A 14014-nucleotide genomic window follows, 5' to 3' on the forward strand; every position below is an offset into this window, starting at 1 on the left:
GAAGGAGTGGGAGCGGTTGCTCTGAACCTAAGACCACCAGGGAGAAGCAAGCGCCCCGGGTGGCGAGGGCCGGGGGTCGGTTTCTTGTGGGGGAGTCAGTGCATATCTTTCCCCGGTGGGGCATGGGGCTGACGGTTCTCCCCGCCGTGGACGCCTCGCTGCCCCTTCAGCGTCCCCTTCTGGCATCCAGAGTGCACTGTAGCGAGACTTCCCTGGGCTCCAGTCCACAACTTCCCGTTGCCTTCCGTCATGGGCTCGTTCAGCCATTCAGCAAACACTCACTGAGCCCCTCCTGTGACCAGAGGCTGTATGCCCGTGCCGTGACTAACGATGGGGGCGCGGGGAGGCCCACCCACCACCGGTCCTGAGGAGCATAGACTTGGCAAGGGCTCCCCGGGAGGGAAAAGCCTGTGCTGCCTCGCCAGGGACAGCGGACTCACTGGAGAGCGGCGGGGCGCACATGCCCAGTGGAAGGGAACAGGTGCAGGCACCTGGCTGTCGCCGCCTGGGGGTCCCAGCCAGAGCGGCCGCTGCCCTGGATTTTGTGTCTGCTCCTCTCTTCTCTCTAGTTCCTCACCTGTCTGTGCATTTCTAAGTGACGTGTCGTGTCGCTTTTCCTGGTCTTGGGACCCGACTGTGTGCGGGACGTTGGGTTCTGTAATGGGCTTTTGTCCCACGACTCCTGGGACTCACCGGTGGCAATGGCTCAGGTGGCGGCCTGCTCATTCCGGGGGCCGCAGAGTCCGCGGTGACTGTACTGAAGCCGCCACACCACACGCTCCCCGCGACTTCGGCCTGTTTCTGCTAAGTCTGCAGCCGCGGGTGGTGGCACCAGCTGGTGAGGGTCAGAGGACGTCCTGGGAGCAGCCGGGGACGGCATGTCCATGTTCAGCTCTGAGCAGATCCTCTCTTGTCTTCAGAACAAGGGTGCCGTCCGGTCCCGGGTCTGTTTCTCTGCATCCCCATGCACGTTGGGGACCGCGCCGCTTGGAGGTTTCTGGGACGCCGGGAAGATGGGGTCCGAGATCTTCACGGCGTTTTCCGGCTCCTGAAGAGACAGCGTGGCGCGTCCGTCCTGTCTTCTGCCAAGTGTCTGCTAAATTCTTAGCCCAGTTTCTAGAGGTTGTTTGTCTTTCTGTATGTGCCGCACGGCCGTCCTCCAGCTGCGAGGTCCCAGAATGTCTGAATTCGTCCGAATGGGTCGTTTTCCTCCCTGTGGTCTTGTGGGTGCCGTGATGCTCTAAGTCACGCTCTCCAGCTTTTCCTGTTTGCTCAGGGCCAGCCTTTGGCCCACCTGGGGGTGGTTTGTGTGTGGGACGCCAGGGAAGGGCTCCAGTCCGCGTCCTCCCACGTGGAGAACCAGCTGTCCCGGCCCTGGGGCCCACGGGTTGGCCTCTTAGGCCTGGTGTGTGGGGAGCGCTGGCCACTGCGCCATGTGCCCTGGCCGAGGGCACAGGTCCTCCTCCAGTTCCAGCACCAGCACCGGCACCTGCCCCCAGCCCAGCAGTGCGGGTGTGTCTTCCTGTCTGGGAGCACAGCCCCGTCCCCGCTCCCTGCTTCTGTTCCTGGAGCTCTGGGCTCTTCCACAGAAATTTTTAGAGCCCGTGTCGGGATCACAAGACCCATGACTTTGGGTCTACACTCCAGTTGTGGTGGGACCGTTCGTGAAGAGAAACCCTGCCAGAGCAGCGACCCGAGGCCAGAAGGGGGACCCCCGGAAGAAGCGCGGTCACGGAGCCCGCAGAGCCCACGGGAGCCCACGGGATCTCAGCGGGACCCCACGGGGGCCCACGGGGTGGGCCGCGCACTGCCTCTCCTCGAGAAAGCGGCCCTGGCAGCTCGCTGGCGGCCATCGCCCGGAACCCCTGCTTTGCTCCAATGTACGGGCTTCAGGATCCCCTCGCATGCCCTCCTCCCCCTCCTAAAGCAGCGTCCCTCTCCTCTCGGCCGGACGTGCCTGTGGCTTGCCAGGCGGAGTACCGAGGTGGCAGCTCTCGGCGTTGCTGGGGCGGCCCACACCGCATTCCCATTCCTGCGACGCAGCTCTCTGGCCGGGATTTCAGAGTCAGACCAGCAGCATAAACGTCTCCTCCAGAGAAGTGTCCGCAGCTTTTGGGTTTCCTCTTCCTTGACTGATTGGCAGAACTTGCCTGAAGAACACTGGGCCCGGCGTCTTGCTACCGTTTGCGACTGTGATGGCGGGTTGCCAGCCTCTCTCTGTCGTCCTGGCACGTCGGGAGCGCCGGCATGGCTGCTCTATCTGTGCGTGTTCCAGCACGAACACGTTCATTCCCCGGGACCGGTGCCCGCCAACGCAAGTGCTGGCTCATGCTGTGTGTTACAGCGCTCCAGACGGGCTCCCTGCGTCTCTGGCGAGCAAGACACGGGTCTGGGGGAGCAGACTCATGCCCTGGTGGGAGCCGGCAAGTCTGCCGTCTGCAGGGCAGGTCAACAGCTTGGAGACTCGGTGGGGTGGGGCAGGGGTCCTGTTGCAGGCTTGAGTCCAAACAGCGTCTGTGCATAGAATTCCTTCCTCTTTGGGGGCGTTACCCTTGTCTCCTGAGACCTTACACTGATTGGGTGGGGCCCACCACATTCTGGAGGGTGATCTGCCTCCCTCCAAGTCTCGTGATGGGAATGGGAGTCCTACTGATGCGTCCCTTCACAGCAACATCCGATAGGGCTTCGGTCGAGCGCCTGGGCCCCATACCCCAGGCAGGGTGACACACAAAATAACTAACCATCGCAAAGGGTAACTTAACTTTAGTTTTAAAAGGAACTACCAAACTCTTTTCCAGGGTGGCTGTATCTTTTGACATTCCCCCTAACAATGTCCAAGCAGTTCCGTCTCTCCACCTGTCCATGGGTTTTTACTTTGGGGACTCTATTTGGGGTTCAGTAGTTCACGTGTCCCATTTTCCCAAGGGCTGATCCCATGGGACAGCTTTTCAGGAATGCGTCATCTGTGTGTTCTCCTCAGTGGCATGTCTGCATCTGCTGTGGTTCACGTATTTTGAGGCTCTTATGGGGGTGATTACAGGGTTAGGGTTGTTGTCCTCCCGGGTGATGTAGACTTTTTATTATTAGGGACTTCCTCTCTTCATCACTAGTAATGTCTTTTGCTGTATAATCTCTTTAGGTTTGCTGTTTTGTTTTTTTTATTTTTTTGCTTTTTTTTTGACAGAGATCACAAGCAGGCAGAGAGAAAGGGGGAAGCAGGCTTCCTGCTGAGCAGAGCCCGATGCAGGGCTAGATTCCAGGACCTTGAGATCATGACCTGAGCTGAAGGCAGAGGCTTAACCCATTGAGCCACCCAGGCTCCCTTTAGTTTTATATTAATTCAACTGTTTCAGCTTTTCCTGTTTTTGTTTTTTATGCCATATTTCGGCATCAAAACAGCTACCTGAATTTCTAAAACTCCAATCTGACAATTAAACTAGAGTTGATCTCACTCTTTGCAGATGACAGGATACTCTCTGTGGAAAACCCAAAAACTCTATCCCTAAATTGCTGTAACTCATATAGAATTTCAGCAAAGTGGCAAGATACAAAATCAATGCACAGGGGCATCTGGGGGGCTCACTCATTAAGCAACTGCCTTCAACTGCTGTCATGATCCCGGGGTCCTGGGATCGAGTCCTGCATCTTGCTCCCTGCTCAGCGGGGAGTCTGCTTCTCCCTCTGACCCTCCCCCGTCTCGTGCTCTCTCTCTCACTTTCACTCTCCCTCTCTCAATTAAATACATAAAATCTTTTTAAAAAATCAATGCACAGGGCGCCTGGGTGGCTCCGTGGGTTAAGCCTCTGCCTTCAGCTCAGGTCATGGTCTCAGGGTCCTGGGATCGAGTCCCACATCGGGCTCTCTGCTCAGTGGGGAGCCTGCTTCCCGCCCCCCCCACGCCTGCCTCTCTGCTTACTTGTGATCTCCATCTGTCAAACAAATAAATAAAATCTTAAAAAAAAAGAAGAAGAAGAAGATGCGGTATATATACACAATGGAATACTATGCAGCCATCAAAAAAACGAAATCTTGCCATTTGCGATGACGTGGATGGAACTAGAGGGTATTATGCTGAGTGATATAAGTCAGTCAGAAAAAGACAATTATCATAGGATTTCACTCATATGTGGAAGTTAAGAAACAAAACAGGGTCATAGGGGAAGGGAGGGAAAAATAAAACGATGAAATCAGAGAGGCAAACAAACCATAAGAGAGTCTAAATCATAGGAAACAAAACTGGGGCACCTGGGGGGCTCAGTCAGGGTTAAGCATCCGCCTTTGGCTTGGGTCATGGTCTCAGGGTCCTGGGGTCGAGCCCCACGGACGCTGGGCTCCCTGCTCAGCGGGGAGCCTGCTTCCCCCTCTCCCTACCGTTCCCACTTCTTGTTCTATGTGTAAAATAAATGAATAAATAAAGTCTTTTTTAAAAAGTGGGGGTGGGGCGCCTGGGTGGCTCAGTGGGTCAAAGCCTCTGCCTTCGGCTCGGGTCGTGGTCTCGGGGTCCTGGGATCGAGCCCCACATTGAGCTCTCCACTCAGTGGGGAGCCTGCTCCCCCCCCCCCGCCGTCTGCCTCTCTGCCTACTTGTGATCTCTCTGTCAAATAAATAAATAAAAATAAATTAAAAAATAAAAAAGGGGAGGAACAAACTGAGGGTTGCTGGAAGGGAGGTGGGGGGGGGCTGGGGTAACAGGGCTGGACACCGGGAGAGCGCACGATGGTCCCATCACACCTGTGGAGCTGAAGAAACTAATCTCTGCCTCTGAAACCGTTAGCGCACTGCGTTAATTAAATGTAAATTTTAAAAATCGAGTTGCGCCCACTCACAGATGTTGTGATTACCGCACAGTGAGGGGACCTCCATCACCGGACTGTGTTTTTCTCTGAAGACCATCCCCTGCCCCCTCTCTTCCCGGGAAGGCATGCGCCGGAGGCCACCATTCTACCCGACTCTCCCAGTGACTTTAATGCACATCCTTAATGAAATCTAAAGTGAGTATCTTTTTCCTTAAGAACAATTCGAGCCCCAAGGATGCCTCAGCTTATCTTCCCACCCCGTGCGCCACTGCCGTGTGACCACAGTTCTCTCCTGGGCCCCCACCAGCCCCATGGCCGCTGTCACTGCTGCGGCGCCTGCGGTTCGTGTCTGCGTACGCCGAGTGATGCGCTTGGGTCGGCTTTAAAATATGTCCACAGATCGCCCGATTCTCCTTCCCTAAGAAGGGGGCACCCGATTCCCCTCCTACGCCACTCGAGGAGGGACTGGATTGAGGATGGCTTCTGACCATCAGAGGTGAGACAGAGGTGACCTTGTGACTCAGGGACCCCTGAGCCCAGGTCCTCCCAGGCGGGTGGCTCTCTCCCAGAGGCTGCTCCTGGGTCACCTGTGCCAGGGGAAGCAGACTCAGTGCTGTGAGGACGTGGACACGAGGAACCCAGGTGCTCGGCCAACAGTGCTGTGAGCGTGCCTTGTTGGAAGCCGGCCCTTCCTGACGGTGGCCCCCGCAGACACTTCGCCTGCGGCCCCAGGACTTCCCAGGCTGGACCACCCAGGGTGACCGCTCCTGAGCTCTGCACCCACAAGGAAACAGCCATTGCTTTACAGCACTGAGCCTCAAGTTAGGTCATCCCGCGGCGGTAGCTGACTCATCCTTATTTAGGGCTCCTTCTTGACTTCGGCCTTTTTCCTGAAGTCCTTCCTCCAGAATTTCCTTTCGTGAATTCCCGTGGGTGGCTCTCATTTTGGGGTGTAGGAGGAGGAAATGTTTTCCTTTATGTAGCCTTCATTCTTGAAAGCGTTCCTCTGGGTCGTGGCCGCCGCCTTCCTCTCCCACCGGCCTCCGACGAGCTCCCCAGTAGGCAACTGCTTTTGTCCCCAGATTCTTTCATGATCTTGTGAGAGAAAAGGTGCATTTCTTCCTCCCCAGCCTGGCCAGCATTTGTTGGGATTTCTGGATCAGAGAACTGGGGTTTTTAGACAGTTCTGGAAAACCCGAAGCCACTTTCCGTCCCGCAGCGCCCCTTCTTCCTTGTCCTCTTCTGGGAAATGCAGGCAGGTGAGTGCCCTTGACCCTCTGGGCCCCGTTCTCCTTCACTTCCTAAGCGATCTTGGTTCACGGAGTTTCCAGGTGAAGATTTCCCTCGGAGCCTTAGTCCACCTGAGTTTTTAATTTCAATGTCAATGTTACTTCTACGGGCTGTTTGCTTTTTCCTGCTTTATTGTTCATCTTCATTTATTTATTTTTAAAGATTTTATTTATCTATTTGACAGAGATCACAAGTAGGCAGAGAGGCAGGCAGAGAGAGAGAGGAAGAAGCAGGCTCCCCGCTGAGCACAGAGCCCGATGCAGGGCTTGAGACCATGACCTGAGCCAAAGGCAGAGGCTTTAACCCACTGAGCCACCCAGGCGCCCCTATTGTTCATCTTTATTGACTCAAAGCTCATACTTTCACAAAATAACAAACTATGAAGGCGATTCCTTGTTTATATTTCAAGAATCTCTTTTATTTCTTTCAACATATAAAAGTTATTGCATATTCTCTGATAATTCCAATATCTGAAATATTTACGGAATCTGTTCTTTCTGCTGGCTCTTGTGGTGGGTGCGCTCCCGGTGTCTGTGGACAAGCTTCTTAACTTAGATGCTTGTTTTCCTTGGACTTGACCTACATGAAACCCCCGGGACAGCGATTCCCAATCAGGGACAACGTTTCTACCACCGCCCCCCTTGGGACATTTGGCAACACCTGGAGACATTTTAGTTGTCACGACTGAGGGTGTGGGTGCGGGTGGAACCCAGGGATGGCGTCAGCATCACAGCAAGACAGCACCCCCCACCCCGACTTAGCCCCAGATGTCACCAGTGCTTCCGCCAGCTGTCTGGGACCTGCCAGCCTGGGGCCACTTGGATTTCTTCCCTTGCGGCGTCCGGGCCCACAGGCGCCTGGCTTCAGACCGCCAGCAGAGAGGACCGCAGACGGAGCACCGAGGACAAGGGTGGAGGCGTCCACTGGCCGCCGGAGGGGCCCTCTCCGTGGAAGTTCTCCCAGTGAAAGACCGGTGGGGTGAGCGGCGTGAGGACAGCAGAGGGAACGCAGAAGCCCCAGGCGGGGCAGATGCCCCCCAGAGGCGGCCTCCTTCACTGTTACAGCCCCCTCCCATTGCTGGGTTCTGTCGTGGAGGATTGGGTCGGGGTGAGCAGGGTGAGGCGGAGAGGGGGTGTTCTAGGAGACGGAACGACGTTTGCAAAGACCAGAGGTGGGAGGCTGGCTGCCCGACTGGGGGCCGGCTACTGGCTGGGCCTGGGAAGGACGGTGGAGGCTGAGCTTGGGGGCTGCCCTGAGTGACAGGGTCACGGGAGGGTTAAGAGCAGGGGGTGGGGATAGTGCTCAGGTTTGGAAATGTCACTGGTTGCGTTTGGAGAACCTGTGAACGGATTCCTAGCGTGAGGGTGGGCTCAGGGTCTGGGCTGGTGTGAAGGGACTGGTCTTGGGACGGAAGGGGGAAGAGCAGGTCCAAGACCTCCTGGTGGGTGGGTCTCAGATGGCCAGCTGGGAGGATTTCTCCGGGACTGGCCCTTGCCCTGAATGTCCCAAAGGGTGCTGGGGGCCCTGTCTCACCTTTCAGGACCCCACTCCCCTCTTGGATCCCCTCCCACAGAGCCTGCATGGGTCTAGGCCTGGGGGTCCTTGGGGCCCCAGAGGAGCCCACCCCACCCTCCAAGGAGGGCAGCTTGCATGCTGGACAATCCCCCCACCCTTTGTAAGCCCTGAGCACGGTGTGGGAAGCCCAGAGCTGGAGCTGGCAGGGAGCCGACAGCCGCTCTGCACCTGGGACCCCTCCTCCGCAGCCAGGACCTTCCATGGCCGTGGGAGTCCACGTGCCTAAACTCCCTGGGTTTATGGGGTCTCTCCATACTCACCCCATGCCTGGGGCCCCCACTGCACAACCCAACGGTGATGTCCTCTCCTCAGTGTGGGAGGTGAGTTCCTGTGGGGATGGTGGCCCAGGTCACGAGGCCCCTTCTGGGGTGGAGGCTCCCCTCTGGGGGGCCTGGTGTAGTGCTGGGGAGTTGTCCCTGACAAGGACCCTGCCTCGTCTCTTCCTGAGCCCTCTGGGTTTCCAAGTCTGATGCCAAGCTAGGGGAGGTCCCTACACCAGGGAACCTTGAGTTATGTGAGGTAGGCCCTGGCAGGGAACCTGGGGGGCTCACCTGGGAGGCCCATGCTGACATCTCTTGTGGGGACAGACCTCCCTGGGGGAGGGGCGCACCACAGCCACCCTGCTGACCATATCCCACCCTGGCCAGGGTGCCTGGTGGGCCCAAGGCCCAGAGAATGGGTCACAGGCTGCTCTGCGGGCTTGTGAGCACTAACCCAAGTTGTTTTAACGCCTGGGGTCTGTGAGAGGGAGCAGGCAGGCCGGCCTCGGCCCAGATGTGAACTCTGAGAGCTCACCCCCGGAGCTCCCCCAGGACCACACACCCCTTCCATCTGCTCCGGCCCCTCAGGGAGGGAAGATGCCCTTGGGCTCCTGGGCCCAATCTCCTGCTGGGCCCGGGGCAGCACACCTCGCAGGAGACCAGCGCTGGCCCTGGCCGTGGCTGGGCAGTTCCAGACATTGTGCACGAGGCACCCTCTGCTGGCTGTGGCCAGAAGCGCAGCCTAGTGGGACCAGCACCTTCCACTGGACACCCCAGGTCAGAGAGGCTGGGCCAGCTGGGACCACCGCAGGGGGCCCGCCCAGAGCTGCCTGAGATCCGGCAAACACGGGAAGGCGTCCCCCGTGGTCCACTGACCGCGACCGCTGCAGCTTCAGGCTGTCGGCACAATGCAGCCCCAGCCCGTTCCGCCCCGGGCCAGGAGCGAGCCTGTGTCTGGGGCCGCGGAGAGCTCTCGCGCACGGCCCACCCACCGGCTCCACCGGGGGCTGCAGGGGAGCCCAGACGGTGAGAGGGGACGGAAACTGGGTCCAGGCCAGGCAGGTGGTCTTCAGCCCAGCGGGACTCAGAGGGGCCTGCACGTACTGACCACCACGGCAGGCCGAGAGCGGGTCGGGGCCCACCGGCAGCTAGAGGAAGGTGGAGTCCAAGGGCCCAGCGTCCTGCTGGCTGAGCGCGCGTGCCTCGAACAGCTGCTTGATGAGCGCAGATTTCTCCTGCTCCAGCTGTGTGATCCGCTCACTCTTGTCCGTCACCTCCTGGGCAGGTAGGAGGTCGGTCAGGGTCCCGCAGGCCTCCGGCCCCCACCCTCAGCCCTCCCCGCACTCACCTGGGTGAGGAGCCGGTTCTGCTCCTTCAGCATGAGCACGGTCTGCTGCTGCCAGCCCGGGGCTGAAGGTGAGGTGGGGGCCGGGCACGGGGGCCCCAAGGACAATGAGGGTGGAGCCTGCCGGAGGGCACGGTCAGGCAGGTCAGGCGGGCCTGGCATCCCCCGGCACAGCCTCCAGGGCAAGGGGGAGGGGTGGCACCACGCTGGGCACGGGCGCCGGGCGGCACAGGGGACACTCACCCGGCCGGCACAGGCCGCAGCCAGCAGCTCCCCCAGGCACCGGGCCACCTCCTGTACCTTGGGCAGCAGCTGGCCCAGCGGAAGGGGGCTCCCCTCAGTGCCCACGTCCTGGGGGGGAAGCAGGAGAGGGGAAGTCAGCGAGCAGGACCGGCCACAGATCAGCCACCGCGCCCCGGGGGGGCCCTCACAGGGGCCGCTCCTGGCCCCCACCCGAGTGACTGCTCAGAGCAGACAGGGAGCCCACGGGTGTCACCGCTGGGGGACGCCTGTCCCAGGGCACGCGCAGTGTGTGTGTGTTGGAGGGGTCCTGGCACCACCCGTGCTCACGACAGGTCTCAGGACGGGGACGAGGCAGCCCTGGGGCAGCACTCACGGTGCGGGCCCTGCTCTGGCCCAGGTGGCGCCGGCGCTCCCGCACACGCTGGAGCTGCTGCTGGTACCAGTCCCGGCCGCGCGCCATCATGTCCAGGCCCTGCAGCAGCACCTCCTTCTCCTGCTCCAGCTGCTGCATCTGCTTCAGCTGCCACGCGCGGGGAGGCCACGTGCTCATGAGGAACCCCGGCCACGCACGGCAGACCAGCCCCACCGGCGCTGACCCGCCCGCACCTGCACCCCACGGGACACTGCCTGCCCTCGGCCCCCCACGCACCTTCTCCCAGGGAGCAGGGGAAGCACCCCCCAGCTCGGCAGCTCCCTTCAGGGTGAGCGGCGTGCACAGGCCCAGGGAGCTGGGCGAGCTGGGCCGTTCTGGGGAGGGGCCGTGCCCGCTCTGCACGCCGCCGCACACCCAGGCCCCCTTCTCCCTGAAGGCCTTCTTCATCTGGCCTTGAGCCGTCCCTCCAGTGGATTCAAGCCCGTGTGGGGAGACATGTTTGTAACCAACTGCCATGCCAGCCCCACCGGAACCCAGGCTTGGTGGCTACCTCCCAGGAGGAGGGCTGGTCCAGGAGACCAAGCATGGGGGCCAAGTCCAATCCAAGGCAACACGGACAATCCCCCAAAGCCCTCACCCACCAGGTCACAGTCCACGCCGTTGGTGATGGTGTGCCTCCGACGCTCCCCTCGGGCACAGGGGACCTGAAGGGCATCGCCCAGGCCGAGCTCCCGGGGCCTGCAGGCCAGTGCACCTGTGGAGGGAGGCAAGACCCCGGCTCATTTCCAGGCCTGCCTAGTCAGGCCCAATGCCTCCACCCCAAGCCTAGCAGTGCAAAGCTGGGTGTCCAGGCCGACAGGCCTCTGGGCATGCTCGTGGGCAATTCGGGGCCTCTGCACAGAGTCCCCCATCTCAACCCATCCCTAGGCCACCGCCTAGCCCTGTATACACCTTGCCTCTGTGGGGTCCAGTTCCCCCCTCAATCCCCACAAATTCCCCTCACCCCCATACTGGGAGGGCCGTGTGGCCCTTGAGGCTGCAGGTTTGTACACACAACACAGATGTGTGTGCCCACAGAGTGCCCCAGGATGAGTGCCCAGAGGGCAAGGGCTTCACTCGGTTTGGGCATCCCCCTGTGCCCAGAGTACTTGTGTACCCTGCAGGGACTCAAAGGCTGCGGGGAATAGGGTGAGCAAGCAGGGCCCCGGGCTTCCCGGCTCTCCTTGTCTGCCAGGGCCTTTAAGGGTGACTAGAGTCAGTGCAGGTGAAATGGGAGGGCCCAGACCTAACTCTTCCCAGAAAGGGTAAAACATGACCTTGGGCCAGCATACACGTGCCGACACCTCACTCGGACATAACCTAGCAGCTCCTATGGCTTAGGGACCCCTGCAGTGGAGTCAGCTTGGGGGTGAAGAGCCAGCAGGTCCAGCTGGCTTCCCCGGGGGATGGGAGCGTATGCAGGACAACACCAGAGGGGAGGAGTGGATTCCTGGCCTTGTCCCCCTACACCGGGCTCAGCCTCACAGGCTGTGCCCCCAGCACTGGCTAAGGGGAGTGCGGTGATGCAAGAAGTGGACACGTCCACTGGGTTGGCACCAGGTGACAGGGCAGGCCTCCAGGCAGCCTCGGAGGACGGGCTACGAGCAAGCCCAGAGATCACGTCCCAACCTGCCCGTGCTACACGGCAGGCAGAGAAGACACAGTGGAGGGGTGCTGGGGGGCGGGGAACAGCCGCAGAACGCCTGGGCTTGGTCTGGGAGCAACTTCCAGATGACAGCACCCTGGGTGTTCTGTTGGATGACCAGCAGGTGCAGGCAGCCCTGTCCCCATCTGGGCCTGAGCCAGCAGCCTGCACCCACTGGGTCTGGGTGCACTGATTTCCAACAGGGCCAAAGAAGGGGGGCCTGGATCCCTGGGGTGGGGGTCTCTCCCTTCCTGGGAAGCTAGGGGATCTTGGAGCTGCCGATTTGGACTCCACGCACATGCCACACCTCTGGTCTGGGCCTCTGTCTGTAAAGGGGACAGTGAGAGGCTGGCCTGAGCCTCAAGCTGCCCCATGATGAGCACGTGTTACCTGCCCAGCCCTGTGTCGAATCCTCAGAAAGGCGCAGCAGGTGACCTAGAGCCACCGAGGGCCCCAGGACAGAGGTCCCCAAGCCCCAACCCCACGCTGATTTTCAGGTATGTGGAGCCTTGGGGACGGCTCCAGCCATGCACCCAGGAGTGCCCCCTGCCTCCCCAGACCACGGGGACAGAGGGGCTGGCCAGTGAGGAGCAGGGAGAGCCCCCACCCTGTGACGGGCTGGGGGACAGCTTTGCCACAGAGCCTGGGAGCCAGTCACGGGGCTGGGGAATGTGGGCAAGGCTGGGGCGGAGGCCCGTGAGGCTGGCGCGGCGGCGAAGGCATAGGAAGGGCCGGCAGTTGCAGTGCTGAGGTTGCCGCGGGCAGAACGCCCTGTGGGAAGGGGACCCCACCCCACCCATAGGGCAGCTGCCATTCCCAGAGCAGACAGGGGTCATCCAGCCATCTCCTGTCACTGCCCACTGCACAGAAGCCAGGCAAGGACCCGGCTGGCCACCCCTCGGGTAGGGGCAGGGGCAGGGAGTGGTTTGCTGCGTTTGGGTCTTTCTCTGGTGTCAGCCCGGTAGGCCTTGAAGATTGGGCTGGAGACCCACCCACCACGTCACTCCTCCTGGCAACCCCACCAGGTCTTCCTAGGACCCGTCCATCCTGCCTTGGTGGGGGAGGCAGTGGGCCCAGCCCTCTTGGTAGAGCTGCCAAACTAAGGACCCAAGAAAGGCGGAAGGGGGCCCTCTCAGTCCCGGGGACCCTCTCTCCTCTGAACTAGAGGGAAACTCCTCGGCCTAGGCTGTTATCCGAGACGCGACTGAGGGCCTTAGTGTCCCCAGGTGTGGGGCGGGAATCCCCAGTGCTCAGCTCAGGCTGGGTAGGGCGACTTCCTGGGGGAGTCTGGAGTCACCCCCCAGCCCCTTGGCCCCGGTGGCCTCCCCCATGGTGGCGGAGGAGGGGCTCCCTGCCTCCTGGCCCCGCAGCACACCGGGAAAGGCAAGAGGGCCCCTTCTCTCTGGGCGTTCACGGCCCTCGGGCTCACTCGGCGGCCCGCCCCCGCCCCCCCGCGGCACGAGAGGCACCGGCAGCACCTCTCCGGCTCCGGCCTGAGGCGCAGGTCGCGGGGGTCGGCGGCGGGGTGGGGGGCGGAGGGCAGCTACCAGGCGGGGCCGCGGGCCGCCCCGCACTCACCAGCGTCCGCGCTCGGGCTCCGCTCCAGCGCCGCGCCCTGGGGCCGCTCGGGCTCCGCGGGACCGGGCGCCGCCTCCGCGGGCCCGCACAGCTTCTCCAGGCTCCGGGCCGCGCCGCCGGGGCCGGCCAGCGGGGGCCGCGAGCCCGGGGGTAGGGGCTTCCTCTCCAACACCGTCCGCGGCTCGTCCGCCGGCGCGAACATCAGGCGCGGCGGCGGCGGCGGACCCCCGGGCCGCGCGGGGCAGCCCCCCTGGGCCGGGGCGCGCCCCTGGCCCCGCGGGCCGCCGTCGGCGCTCAGCAGCGAGGTGCGCAGGCCGGCCACGAAGCGCTCGAAGGTCAGGTAGCCGCTGGCTGGGGCCACCCGGCGCAGGCCCTCCAGCACGCCGCGGGGCAGCTCGTGCGCGTCGGCGCCCTGCCAGCGGGACTCGATCTCGCGCAGGTGCACGCAGCCGCGCCGCCGGTCGTCCAGGATGTCGAACAGGGTGCGCAGGCTCTGCAGGAAGGCGCGCGGCAGCCCCTCGGTGCCCGGCGCGGCCGGCGGTCCGCGGCCCGGCTCGGCCATCGCGGCTCCGGCCATGGGCGGCCACCGCCGGCTGCGGCCCCGCTGCGTCCCCGGCCGCGGCCCCGGCTCCGTCCCCGCGCGGCCCGCCGCGACAATAGCTGCGACTTTTTGAATGGACCCTCCTCGTGGCGTCAGCGCTCATTAGCATTCGCGGCGGCCATTGGCCGAAGCAGGCCCGTCTGCTCTCGGATTGGCTGAGAGGCCGCCAGCCTGGTTTGATTTTCCGCCGCGGGCCCCGCCCTGCGCGCTCCCGCCTCCGTGCGGGCTGCGGCTGGGGAGCGCGGAGGCCCGGCACCGGCGGGCGGTGG

At 62.0% G+C, this 14014-nt stretch overlaps 1 protein-coding gene across 1 annotated transcript; it reads right to left on the reverse strand.

Annotated features, from left to right (window-relative positions):
* Positions 1-6546: 6546 nt before the first annotated feature.
* Positions 6547-13721, reverse strand: LOC111145901 (suppressor APC domain containing 2). The gene is made up of 6 exons (XM_022501202.1): positions 13145-13721; positions 10524-10636; positions 9883-10029; positions 9510-9617; positions 9270-9386; positions 6547-9198 (listed from the first exon to the last, which is right to left on the reverse strand). Exons 1-6 carry the CDS (start codon positions 13719-13721, stop codon positions 9070-9072), a joined length of 1191 nt encoding a protein of 396 aa, XP_022356910.1. The 3' UTR covers positions 6547-9069.
* Between the last annotated feature and the right edge of the window lie 293 nt (positions 13722-14014).

The sequence above is a fragment of the Enhydra lutris genome, unplaced genomic scaffold, assembly GCF_002288905.1.
Source record: "Enhydra lutris kenyoni isolate GAN:26980312 unplaced genomic scaffold, ASM228890v2 scaffoldscaffold13, whole genome shotgun sequence".
Lineage (NCBI taxonomy): Eukaryota > Metazoa > Chordata > Mammalia > Carnivora > Mustelidae > Enhydra > Enhydra lutris.

Bases quoted from the DNA above. Each gene is read 5' to 3' on its own strand.
- LOC111145901 (XM_022501202.1), bottom strand. From the start codon at position 13,721: ATGGCCGGAGCCGCGATGGCCGAGCCGGGCCGCGGACCGCCGGCCGCG. The intron at 9,387-9,509 runs GTGAGTGTCCCC...GCCCTCCGGCAG, and splicing joins CTGCGGCCTGTGCCGGCCGG to GCTCCACCCTCATTGTCCTT. The intron at 9,199-9,269 runs GTGAGTGCGGGG...CTACCTGCCCAG, and splicing joins AGAACCGGCTCCTCACCCAG to GAGGTGACGGACAAGAGTGA.